This window comes from Bactrocera neohumeralis, chromosome 3 (genome assembly GCF_024586455.1).
Source record: "Bactrocera neohumeralis isolate Rockhampton chromosome 3, APGP_CSIRO_Bneo_wtdbg2-racon-allhic-juicebox.fasta_v2, whole genome shotgun sequence".
NCBI classification, from domain to species: domain Eukaryota; kingdom Metazoa; phylum Arthropoda; class Insecta; order Diptera; family Tephritidae; genus Bactrocera; species Bactrocera neohumeralis.
The window spans coordinates 21,115,209-21,128,829 of NC_065920.1; the positions used below are offsets into that span (position 1 = coordinate 21,115,209).

Consider the following 13,621-nt stretch of genomic DNA (forward strand, 5'->3'; position numbering starts at 1 on the left):
ATAGAATCCTTAAGGGGCTATACCAGTGTGACGCATGAAAAATTAGGCGATTTTCGTGAATTTTTTTTAAAAGAAAGTACAAGATTGAATGTTTCGACGTTCTATGGACGTAATAAAGTATATTTTTAGCTATATTAAAAAAGTTTTTTTACAAAAATATTGAAAAATAACGGAGTTATGTGCTGTCTGCGGAAGTGTCGAAAAAAAAGTGCCTCAACTGCTGGCATGATTCCGGTCGAATGAGTAGCTGAATCAAAAAAATTCAAAATGTTTATTAAACTTAAATATCTATGCAATGAAATACGATATTTGCAAAATATCTTTAAGAAAATGGTGTAATTTTAAAAAAAAATCGTTTTTTACGAAAAAAGGGTCGTTTTTTTAATGCCAAATTGACAATTTTCAACCAATCAAAAAGATCGTAGTCTATTGTATAGCAAATGTATTCAGCTAAATCCAGTTTTAATTTGAAGTCGATCGGTAATGCCAGCAATTTTGAAAAATGTCGCTTCGAGAAAAACGCGTTTAAAGTTTCAATTTTATATGTTTGCACCTATTTAGAACGCTGCCATTCAAAAACTATTTAAGATACGACCTCACCGATTTCACAGGATATTTTTGAATATATAAACTATCGAAAAAGCAAAAAAAAAAAAAAAAATTTTTTGAAAGTGTCACACTGATATAGCCCGAAAGACTAGGACGAAGGAAAACCCAAATTTCAATTTTTTTCCTTCGTCCAAGTTCTACTTTGTTAATAGTGTATGTTTGTAACAATAACAAATTCTAATAAAATATTTAATTTTTTATGTGAGAAAAAATGGTTGAAAAAGGGCTGTTTTTATCCGAGAAAACTAAAATAAGCCTTTAACTATAGCTGTTTGGTTCAATCAGCAAACCAGCTCGATCAATTTTTCTTTAAAGGCCTTCTTCTAACAACAACATTTTTCAAAGTCATTACTCGAAGACAAAGGTTCAATCACTAGTTCTACAGTTTTTTTTATCTTTTCGAAAATTGAATTTTGTCACGGGAAAACAATCTATATTTTGGAGAAAATTAAAATTAAAAATTTTTAAATGCCATTTTGCCAATCTTCTAGTGAGAAATTTTAGTTTAAGGCTTCATTCACGGAGAAGACCGGAATCAATACAGCAGTGTACGATTTTTTGATCATGTACTGTTTGTGTATTTTTAAAATAAAATAAAAATTTTAAGCTGTTGATACGGTAGATATTTTTTTAATTGCCAAAAATCGCCGTTTTTGGGCTAACACACTAGATGGGTTTCTTAAGCTCAGTTGTGACCATTTTTAAGAAAATTATGTGTTTTTCTGTTCAATAAATGAAAGCTGTGACCTATATATTGAACAAAAGACTGGCTGGATGGATAGTCGGATCTTGTTAATTCGTCCCACAATGCGGATCATATATTATATATGGCATAGATATAAATTGTCGTCTCTACTACAAACAACTGTTGGTCTAAAAGTGAGCACATATTGTGCTTGAGACTCTATGCTCTAAAGTTTAGAGAGTGGTGAAACGAACGAGCAACAGTTTTAACCCTGATCTGACGAAAGCGGTGCAATCAAGAAGAAAGTGTTGAGATGTTTTTACCTCGCCCACCTTTTAGCTAAGAAAATGGAAAGTTTGCTTGTTCTCTTGCGATTTGTTTTCACCCAGAAGGATTTTGCGACCGCATAAATATAGCCACGCACGGCTGTCTAATAATAAAACTGGTATTGGTGGACGGTTCTCGACTATAAACACAACCAATAACATTTCCCTGGCATAAGTAAAAAGGTTACCGAAAGAGGCACAAACTTATTGCATTTTTTTGCGCTTAAATGAGTTTCGAAAGTTATCGTTAAACTTTCTCTTGTCGAATCTAGTTCGCTTACTGTGCTTTTACCGTTACATTTTCTTCTCATAAGACTTTCAAACATTAGCACAGTAACATTGACTTATACAAATGCATTCAGTTATTCCCATTTTGGCGACCGGTCAACAAACTATTATGCAATGCAAACTATTCGCACACCTTTCAGTTTCGAATTGGATTTTTTAAATTTTTCTTTTTCTATTCTTTTTTTATTTTTGCAAGCGACCGCCATAAATTCGCGAATTAATTACGCACATATTCCACATTAGCGCTCAGCTAACACATAACGCGCTGGCATTGCTCACTAATCGCATGCGATTTGTACCCATTTCAGTTCATCAGATATATTTAATGGATTTAATGCATGTTTTTCGGTTTTCGGTTTTAGTTTTTGGTTTTGAATTGAGTTTGAGTTTGAAGTTTTGGATTTTTCTGCTTTTTTGTGAAATATATTTATGGCAATACGGATGTGCAGTGAGGCATTAAATGTGCGACAGACACCCTTTTTGCAACGGCGCTGGCTTATCGTTTCACAACACACAACATTTTGAAAAAACTTTAAATTTTATTTTTTTATATTTTTTTTAATTGCAAATTCAAGTGAATTAATATTTATGTTATCGCTTTATGAGCAATTTAAATCACTATCTGTGTATATATGAACTTGTAGGCATATATGTGTGTGTTTATATGCATGTGTGTGTTTGCGAGGTGAAACTTAATTTATATTCTCATCCATATTGCCGCAATCGGCTTGCCTTAATTAATTTGAACCTGCTGCAGCAACACTCCTTGGCGCATGCGCAGTTAGATAAGTATGTAAATGCATATCAAGTATGTATAACAAACCGTTAGCTACATATAATATTAGATTTTTGTAATTAATTAATTTTCCTTTAACGTGTTTCTTATCTGCAAAGTCGTAAAATTGCAAACGTTTGCTGACTGTCGATTGCGTGCATTTCAGTCCAAAAGCAACAACAACATACAATTTAAACATTAAATATTTTAAACTTCAATATTTCCTTGCATATTTGGCAGCACTTATTTAACGGTGTTCATTTTCGTTCTTGGTTTTTTGGCGGTTAATCGTCCATAAAAGGAATGTTGGGTTTGTTTAAGTCTATGAAGGTGCGTAAGGCATGTGTGCGTGTTTAAAGGTGCATTAAACAATAAAATTATTCATAAATATATATTGCTTCATACAAATCGCTTGCTTAATATTTTATACAAGTATTGCCTAATATGTTTAAATTATATTTAAATATTATTACTCAAATTTATAGCTTTTATTTATTGCATTTAAATTGCGTTGTTAATATTAGTTTGCTGGCGTATATTGCGTAGATCAGCAAAACTGTGAATTATGGAAAAATCGATTTATGGCGGCCGCGATAGCATATATCGAGCATATTTTCGCCTTTGCAAAAAGTTCTCATAAAAATACGTTACTGATTCAGAGACGCGTTAGTACTACTATATTCCTACTTTGGTTGCCGCATCAAGCGGATATCATAGAAAGTAAAAACCAAAGTAAAATAGCATATTTAATGGGTGATGCAAATTGAGGTACTTTTTTCAATAGCATTGTTTGACAGAGCACCTGTGAGTCATGTCAGGCTATCATGTTATTGTTATTCGATATTATTTGGCATTTCTTCATGAGAAGACTTACGCCTGAACAACGTTTACATACATATGGTTCAACTTTATTACGCAAATACACGTACTTTATCTCAACTTATGGTCAACTTAATCGGCCTACTGAGCGTACTAATCGCAACACATTCACCCATCTTGTGATTCAGATTTGATAACATTCGACTGAATAGACCACGTCCAGCACGCAGTGAAGAGAATATAACAGCCGTAGCTGAGAGTGTACAGGAAGACCGTGGTAAATCGTTTCGGCGCCATTCGCAGCAACTCAGACCGACGTATGAACGACTTGGTTCATTTTACGCCGAGATCTTAAATTAAAAGCGTACAAAAAACAGCTTGTGGAAGAACTGATGCCGCTCCACCTTCCCAAGCGACATCACTTCGCTCTATGATTGATGACTGAAATTGAAGGTCGTGATCTCGACGACATTTGGTTTCAATAAAACGACGCCACTTCCCACACATCACATCACTCAATGGATTTATTGATAGAACATTTCGGTGAGCAGCTAATTTCACGTTTTGGGTTGGTCGATTGGTCACGAAGATTATGTGATATCAGATTGTTAGACTTTTTCCTTGGGGGATATGTTAAGTTTAAAGTCTATGCGGACAATTCCGCATCGATTCAGGCCATGGAGCATTACATCACGCGTGTCATTCGCCAGTTAGCAGTCGAATGCTCGAAGTGGTCATCGAAAATTGGACTCAACGGATGAATCATCTGAGACGTAGTTGCGGCCAATATTTGAAAGAGATAATCTTCAAAGAATAAATGCCAAATAATGTTCTTTCGAATGATAATAAACATTTCCCATTTGACATTTTTGTGTTTTTTTTTTTAAAAGTAGGGAATCTCGAAATTAATCACCCTTTACATATTTTAAGGCATTTACTGTTGTTAAATACTTTTTAAGTCTGGTCGAAAGATAAATATAGTTCAAAAACGAGATTTAAGCGATTGTGTAAACGATGACACGACGAAGTTGTCAACCTAAAACTGTTCAAGTCTTCGACGTTTAAACCATCCTTCATAATCTCAATACCGGTTCGATAGTGTGAAAATTCTAAGCTTTCAAAATATTCGTTCAATGTCATATTTGTTTCGCTATCTCACCAAAAGCCAAAGACTCTTCAGCTCAAGTAGCGGTTGAAGTTAGCGAGAGCATTTTCTGCTTATTTACAGAGAGGTAAGAACCTTGACTATTTAGCTGTCAAAACAATTGCTATAAACACATTTGAATGTTTTATCGTGATTGTTTCTGGCTATATGGTACCACCAGCCCCAGCTATCCATTAGTTACTCGCAAAAAGATAGCGGATTAACCAGAAGCAACTCGATGTTGATGGTAAAGCATTCGCTGAACCAGTGCACGGTTATTGATAAAGGAGGCTACTCTCTACTACTTTCAAGGCACTTTGCTTTCGGTTTGAAAAATGCTATAATAGTCAGGTAGTCTGAAACTGGTCTTGATGAAAGGATCCTGACAGTGGACACCTCCGCAAGCCTTGCCCAGTCCGTAAAAGATTGCCGGAGTTTGGTTCGGTGACTCTAAACTAAAGAATTTGGAGCTAAATAAGTAATACTGTCGCGGATAATACGTTTATTAAGGAAACAGATTTCAAAAGGATGAACATTTTTACTATATATCCTGAACAGGGTAAATTAAGTTTGCCACGGTATTTATAACACCCAGAAGGAATCGTCGAAATATATATTTATAAATGAGCAGCTTGACGAGCTGAGTCGATTTAACCATGTCTGTCTGTCCGTCCGTCTGTATATATGCTAACTAGTTCCTTAGTGTCTGAGATACCATATCGATCTGAAATTTTTCCCCGTCTTCTTCTGCTCAAGACGCTGCTTTGTTGTTGTAACTTCGTTATAACTGCCATACAAATTGAACGTTCGGTATAAATTGCTTGTATGGAAAGCTTTTTTATTTGACAAGATATCTTCAAGAAATTTGACAAGGATTATTGTCTAAGGCAATGAGGTAATTTCCAAAGGAATTGTTTGGACCGAATCTCTGTGGTATATATGTAGCTGTCATATAAGGCAACGGTGCAATCTCCAGAGAGCGTCTCTATAGCATACCATATAACTACCAAACAAACTTATCGATCAAAGTTCTTATAAGGAATCTTTTGTATTTGTGAGGATACTAAAGCTTCGATGCAAAAGAAGTAAATGGTTTTTCTTGTTAATTTGTAATATAAGTACGTGATATTGTCTATAAAAACTAAGTAAATATTTATCGGAATTAATTGCATTATATTAGAAACATTCTACTATCTCTGTAATTACTGAAAAAGAAGGTGAAACACAGAAATATTTCCCAGACTCCCCGCTCGAATGACTATAACTTTTCACCACCAGTTTTTACCATAACCTTGTTTTCTACATTAAGAACTTCTTCGAATAACTTATTTATAGATCTAAAAAGTGGAAGTAAGAGGAACTTAAGGCGAAGGAAATCACAGTTATCCATTATTCTTGGCTAAAACCCATAGTAAATGTAAAAAATAGTGGTTGTATGATAACCACAAAAACGTTAATTCCTGCATGAACAAATTTTTTCGTCGAAGTAGAAACAAGCTCCAACAATATACATACGTATGGAATTCCCAATTATTTAAAAATTAACACTAAAGTTCTTACAATAAGATTAGCACACACACACACACACACACAGACCATTAGTAAGCGATACAAATACAATAGAAGCAGTGTCATAGCGGAATATAGAAAAAGATTCATTTTAAAGTAATTTTTGTTAATGGAAGTGGAAAATCATATGGAGTTGTTGTTGTTTTAATAAATATGAATGAATAATTGTATGCTTACGCGAATGGATAGAACGACAGCTGGCCGAGGCGTAGCGCCGTTTAGTGTACGAGTACATTTTTGCATGACAATGCTCCCGCTTTCTTTTGTTTTTGCTGTCCGCGTATCAAATTTTCATTTAAAATTTTCATATATAGCAATGTATATTTATTGAAAAGAAATATATGTATGTATATTTGCTTCCGTATGTACTCGAGCTGTACATCTTGGATGTGTAACGTCAGAAGATTTCGTATATTTCTTTATATAGAATCAATTTATAGACTTCAAAGCGTGCGTTTGTATATGTATATATATTTATACAACGACTTCCCACCACTTCACACATTTTTCGTTTAATTTTTATCATCTTAATATTGCATTCTTTCTACATGTGCTTGTTCGAAAGCATCATTGTAAGCGCGGAACCTTAAATAAAAAACAAAAGTCATGCATGTTAATAACCAATTTCATTCATAATAGTAATATTTATCGGGAGAAAAAGACGTGCTCCAAGAGTTTAGGTACATTAGGGGCCTTGAAAAACTAGTACTTAGTGACAGAATAGCTAAGATATGACTGGAGTGTGGCACTACTGGTTTAAGGCCATGATGTGTGGTTTACTATTGTCGCTCTACTGATCGAGATCTCCATATTGCCCTGCATATTCCATATTCACGTAGAAAAATCTACTCATATATGGACGGTAACTGGGCTTTAATCCGACCATTCTTGTTTCTTCACAAATTCGTAACGAATACCATTTCAGTTGGACTTGCAATATGGTTTCTCGAGAACTCCATATTCACCTGCGATAACCTGTAATAAGTTCTATTCATATAAGCTTTTTATACGACCAGTCTCATACCTCTGTATATTGGTAATGAATTCTGTTAGATAGCAGTTTAGGCAAGGTATTTCTAATAGTGAGTAAAATCGCAGGGAATACTGCTCTTTGATCTAAAGCACTAGAACACAACTACTTGAATCCATCACTGAATTTGCACAGATTTAACGGTAACTACATTCTCAGCTATCCATACCGAATATGCCTTCATATATACCATACAGATATATGTATAGTGTGGTTTTTTAGAGGCGTAAAATTTCCTAGAGGGTTAGCTGTCAAATCTGCTGTGTTTGACATAGCTTATGCAGTACACTGAGCAAAATTACTACCGAAAGACTTCCGCAAGAAAATTTAAAAAAAAGTAAATAAATAAATTTAGTATATTTTCAAAGCTCGCGAAAAATTATATGAAAGCCGAAATGTCGGTCATTTCACAAATTTTACTTAATTCTTTAAAAATAAAATTCTTCACCTCTAAAAAAGCTACCCTTTAAAGAAATCATTAAATGAGTAATAACAATGAATTTTTACCAAATTTCTGTCCTACCTTTCACTTGTTGTTGTTGCTGTTACTGCGTTATTATTATTATTAATATTATTGTGGGCGGTATCCGTTGGCGCTGGGACATTCGTATTTATTTTGCTTCGCATCACCAATTGCAGCCAATTAGGCACTGGCGGCAATGGTGCCGGATCGGGTGTAAATCTGAAAATGTTAAATACAACTTTGAGGTTAGTTATTCTCAGAAAATGTAAAGACTGATAATAGATAAATATTACAAAAGCAACAAAGCCTAGCATGGGTTCCAGGGCATAGTGCTACTCCTGGTGACTGCGAAACAGATGAACGAGCCAGAACAGGCACTAACCTACAATTAGACTTCGGAAAAGAACAGGCCTTGTGATCAAACCCCTCCAAACACTCTCGTCAAAGAGCCATTTTTACCTACCAGTTTGGTTGGTCGGTTTTATGGTTCAAATGGGCGATGCTTTTGCAAAAAGACCCTTAAGTAAAGGTCTAAAAGCATACCGTTTACGTAACACAGACAAAATACACTGTTCAACCTCAATATTCCCAAAACTTCTGTCTCTCAATGCATCGTAGTTATAGCCGAGCTTACCGCAACAGAATGACTGGCATTCTGTCTTTTCGGTCCTGTTTCAGATCCTTCTCCACCTGGTCTTTCAAACGACCTCCACTTTTTGCTCTTCTCTGCTTACCCCGCGTTCCGTCGAATATATTCAGAGCTGCACTGTTTTCATACATTCGGACGACATAGCTAGCGTAGCCTATTTCTCTTAATTCGCTGAACTACTTGTTTGTCAATGCCGTCGTATAACTTGTACAGCTCAACGTTCCATCGACTGCGGTATTCACCGTTGTTAATGCGCAAAGCACTATAAATCTTCCGCAGAACCTTTCTCTCGAAAACTCGTAATGCCGACTGATTAGCTGTTGTCATCGTCCATGCTTCTGCACCATATGGCATTACATGGATGATGACTGACTTGTAAAGTTTGGTCTTTGTTCGTCGAGAAAGGACTTAACTTTTCAATTTCGTACTCAGTCCGAAGGAGCACCTTTTGCCAAGAGTTACTCGTTGGATTTCGGGGCTGATATTGTTGTTGGTGTTAATGTTGGTTCCAAGATAGACGTAATTATCTACGACATCAAAACTTTGACTCTTTACAGTGACGTGACACTACAAGATCCGTTTGCTTGGCTTCCTAATTAAGTCGGGAGAAAGCAGAATTAACAGCGCGGTTGTTGAAGCTAATGATATGAATATCATCGGCGTACGCCAGCAGCTGTACACTCTTATAGAATATGTACCTTCTCTATTCAGCTCTGCAGATCGAATTATTTTCTCCAAGCGGAGAGTAATTCCTCCCCACGGATGTATGCTGGATTTGGGACCCGCCACCCCCATAGGAAAGAAGAAAACAGCCTCGGATGAGGGACCTCACTTTTGATGTCATCTACTTTACTTGTGTAAAATAGTTTTTTCTAGGAACTACCACTAAAACCCATTGTAACCTATATTTCCTAAGTACACTATATATAAGTTAGGCATAAGTTGTGTTTCTTACCTTATAATCGGATTGCAGTGCTTCGATTTTGGCACAGCAAATACATCGCTAGCCGCGCTTGCCTTCTCCAATTTCGCATCGACCTCGGGTACTGGCGCCAACATGCTGCCACTGCCGCTGCTGGAACGTCTATTACTGCTTACTCTGCCTGTTGTAGTGCTTGTTCCGGTTCCAGTTCCGCTACCATTTCCATTCACGTTGGCATTTTCCATTGCGCTTGTTACCAATGTCGTGTACTCATCGCTGCCGCCGGTATCCATCTCCAGGCTGGACATTGAGCTGAGCGAACCACGGGCCGCTGTTGCATGATGGCAACGCTGCAACTCTATTGCATTTGCTTCCTCAAACTGACTCATATCGAACTTGATCAACACTACAAGATCAAAAGCACAAGAGAGACAGAGCGAGAGAAATACACACAGAGAGAGTGGAGTGGTAAAAGGATAATAGAAAGATGGGAGACAACATTGCAAGTTTACACAAAGAAAATGAACGATGATGAACGTGCGGGGGGTGCATTATCATTGACATTTAGTACGAAATATTACAAATGGAATTTTATAATATTTTTTTTTTGTTTTTTTTTTTTTTAATATTATTTAGTTATGTGAATAAATTGATAATACGATTAATTTTTGTCGATTTGTTTTTGCTTGTGGCAATTGTTACGAAAATATGTTGTTGTTGTTTTATTATTATTATTTATCCATTTGAAAATAATATAAAATTATTTGTTGTTGCGTTGTCCAATTTTGTTATGATTTATTTATTTAGTTATTATTTGGCAGAGAGAAAAGAAAAAGAAGGACAAAGCGATACGCTCAAAATTGTTAACATTGACCACTCAACATATACCCCACCTTTAATAATTACTCACATTTGTCTAGGGGTCCCAACTTGCGCGCCAAGCTAAACATCATTTCAGCGGTCCAGAAGTCCGGTATGCGTGCGAATATCGAACCGGCATCCGCCGGTAACTGGAAGCCCAGCTTGTGTAGCAGCAATACGAACGGTTGATAGAGCATCGTTGTCGCCTGATCGCTGTTCCACTGCACAACCGGTATGGATTTGTTCTTCACTGAAATAATAAATGAAAAAAAAAAAAATGGTTGTAATGCGATTGATATGGGATCGAAGACCTATATTAGTTACAATCCAGTGGCGATAATGCCTGAAATGTGGGTTCAAAATATAAAAGCCGACTCTTCTCGCTTAACTATTGCTGTTGGAGGCAGTTTCTGGGCGCGTGTGAGGGGTTCTGAACCAATAAAAATTAAAACTTATCTGATCGCCATGGAATGTACATAAAAAGAGGGCAGTGAAATCTACTTAGTACCTCTTCTTGACCTGCACGATTCAGCTAAAGCATGGCAGCTCTCTCTACGTTGGCCAATCGGGGCATTGTCTGGTCTTAAAATTAATAGTGGTGAGCGTTACTCACAATTTTTAGAACATTTATGCTTGATCTCCAATTGGGTATGAGTTCAACTAACTTGTACTCGCTCTCAGAAAGAGTAGCCTCTGCTTAGTTTTGGGGCTTTTAATGGACCATTGCTCTATTGGCGACCACGCAGTTAGAGAGGAAAGTTATATGGAAGAAGATGAGGTGGAAATAACTCAACACTTCCTTATTGATTGTCCCGCGTTTGGTTAGGTTATGACTTAAGCACTTGGGAGCGGATACCTTCAGACATCCCACCGATCAGGCGCGAATGGTAAATTTATAGTTCGTACACAGGAATTCTTTTTTTCCATGGCCTCACAAAGGACTATATAATCCAAGTGCGATCTTTGATCAGCCATCTAACCTAACCTATCCTAATCTAACTTGTACTGGTCTTTAGTTTCTTTCTCCGTTGCTCACTCTGAAGCAAACATTGCCGTTATAACAATTCCCACCTCTGAACACGGACTTATACTCTCAACTACGGTAAAATATGATCCAGAACATTGTAGAACTGTGCGAAGTACTTTTATTTGTCTTGTTATAATGTTTCTGTACGAAATCGGATTCATTAGGTTAAGAAGAACTAGATAGGAATTATTTATGGAAGCTCGCTTTTCTAGATATAAGAAGAGACCGATAGAGTGGGAAGATCAAGGACATTTCCTATCTGGTTACCAGTTCTCAAGTGCCGTGCAACAAGTTTTTTGCGGATTTTTCTGTTCAAAAATGTGTGAATCATCCCACCTTTATCTCTTTGGATCTTATGGTAGTTATCATGCTATCATGAATTGACTTTGTACCAATTTCCCAACTTCTGGTATTTGAGGTTATGCGCAAACATTACGAAAATTAATATAAAACTTTCTGATAATCTTGGAGCACTTCATAAAGAGATCCATCTTCCTCGGACTTTACTTATTTAGAAAAGCTCTAAGTCGCTCCAACTTCATTAACTTCTAAAATTTTTTCAGTTTCAAAAGACACGCACTTTACTTACATATATAATGATAAGCTACCGGTTCCATAACGTATTGCAAATTCTGACGATCTTCACGTTGTAAGCAATTCTTCAAAATTAATTTGATGTAGCAACATTCCAGCAATATCTTTTGCAACCAAACTAAATGTTTCTCCTTATTCTCCTTAACAATAAGATCACGTAAAATCTGCAGACATAAGAATTATAAGCAAAAATATTATAGAGAAAGAGTCGTGTAAACAAATACCTGTATATCATCGGAGGGCTTGGCAAAAGTGGAAGAGTTCTTCAGCTCAATACCAGATTCTGTTGAAGTCGAAGTTGGTGTGGTTAGTAAAGCGCGTTGATATTCGGCATCTTCGAATTTCATAAGGTCATCGTACTCCACTAAGGTTATAATGTCCTGTGAAGGTAAATAAAGAAAGCATAAGGCAAGGGAGTCTTGGTAAAAATCTAGAAAATGGTTTCTAGCACACACCTGTTGCAGCAGTTGTTGTATAATCGAGATACGTGATTTTTGCTTATTGCCGTTATTACTGAATAGTTTCACGATCTTGCCAACCACATCATTGTTCTTCTTACTCTGCACATAATACCAATATAGGGTGTCCATTTCCTCCTGTGTCCAGGCGCTAGGTGGTAACATAATTATGAAAACTTTATATGAGGTTTACTAATATTTACAGCAAAGAAACTTACCACACTGTGTTTTCGAGGTTGTGTTCTTTGGTTAGCTCGGTCAGTGAAGTTTTTGGCAAAGACAAGGGACTCTTTTGTGGTGTGTTTATGAATTTATGTATGACATACTCAATTAGATCAGACCAGTCCTAGAAAGTAAAAATATGTATGTAAAGATCAACGCAATCTTGTACGAGTAAAGTCTACTTAAGCCGCTTAACTTACATCGCAAAGCTCATAATCAGCCTCCCAAATGCGTGAGAAGGTCTTCAATATAATCGGTTGGAATAATGTGCCGATCTGTCCAAGATCACCGCCCACATGATGCATCATCGTGAATATACAATCATTAACAAACTCGCCATTATTGTTGAAGTCCTCCAGCAGCATGCCATAATAGTTCATCACCTCGAGCGTGGCGAATCTAAGTTGCAGTTATTTACAAGTTAGCGAAATAAAGCGGATTTTGCTGAGAGTTGTACTCACTGTGAAATGTGCTCTGTCATCTTGATGCTGGTATCGCCTTCGGTTTGTGTTATAAAATCCAGTATTAGCAGTAGCAGATGATTGGTTACAACCAAATCTTGTAGATACTGTTTGGTGTGTAGATTTGGGTTGAATCGTCGTAAAAGCAAAACGAATAGACAACGCAAATCTTCGGTGGAACTGATTTGTGTCTGTAGACGGCGCAAATGTAAGCGATCATCCTGGAAATTTAGGGGAAGTTAAAGAATAAGTAAAATTATGAATATAAGAGAAGGTGTTGAAGGGCTGGTGGGTTACCAAAACCTTTGCTTCTTTACTGACTACAAACTTTTTGGGTTATATGCACACCAAAATTGGCTTAAGATGCTATTAAAAGTGCTTTACAGACATTCTCAGTATAACACTTTGGTCCAAAGTATGATCTTAGCGAAGTATTTACAAATCAGTCGCCTGTCGTCAGTGATACCCAATCCTCCGATTGAATTTCTGAGACTAATAAGGTTTTATACTACATTCGGTGTTTCTACGATCGACCTAACCTCAATTTTTGCCTTGGAAGGTGATTTTTCGGGGATATCATACCATGCTAAAGAGCGCTCTTTACTATGAAATCTACGTTAAGGAAAGCTATTGATGAAACAAAACCTTAGATAAAACATTTTTGTCCCTAGATTTATTTGTTTTATACTGGTATGAATAATTCGATCCGATCATTAACG

The 13,621-nt window shown here is 36.5% G+C and overlaps 1 protein-coding gene and 1 long non-coding RNA gene across 5 annotated transcripts in view; one reads left to right on the plus strand and one right to left on the minus strand.

The window, feature by feature from the left end:
- LOC126753958 (uncharacterized) overlaps positions 1-13,621 on the plus strand; it is a 111,551-nt gene that overhangs the window by 85,375 nt on the left and 12,555 nt on the right. The gene's annotated exons all lie outside the window — the stretch shown is intronic.
- The window catches only part of LOC126753956 (protein timeless), a 50,174-nt gene that overhangs the window by 17,585 nt on the left and 18,968 nt on the right, over positions 1-13,621 (minus strand). For 3 of the 4 annotated variants that reach the window (XM_050465746.1, XM_050465745.1, XM_050465744.1), the window contains exons 8-16: positions 12,903-13,123; positions 12,642-12,840; positions 12,438-12,565; positions 12,217-12,370; positions 11,986-12,141; positions 11,757-11,925; positions 10,190-10,390; positions 9,313-9,685; positions 7,769-7,927 (exon numbers count right to left, since the gene is read on the minus strand). In XM_050465746.1, the coding sequence (XP_050321703.1) occupies positions 7,769-7,927; positions 9,313-9,685; positions 10,190-10,390; positions 11,757-11,925; positions 11,986-12,141; positions 12,217-12,370; positions 12,438-12,565; positions 12,642-12,840; positions 12,903-13,123 (1,760 nt within the window). Of the gene's footprint in view, positions 1-6,392; positions 6,801-7,768; positions 7,928-9,312; positions 9,686-10,189; positions 10,391-11,756; positions 11,926-11,985; positions 12,142-12,216; positions 12,371-12,437; positions 12,566-12,641; positions 12,841-12,902; positions 13,124-13,621 lie in introns of all 4 variants that reach the window. The other variant, XR_007666234.1, reaches the window with a different exon arrangement.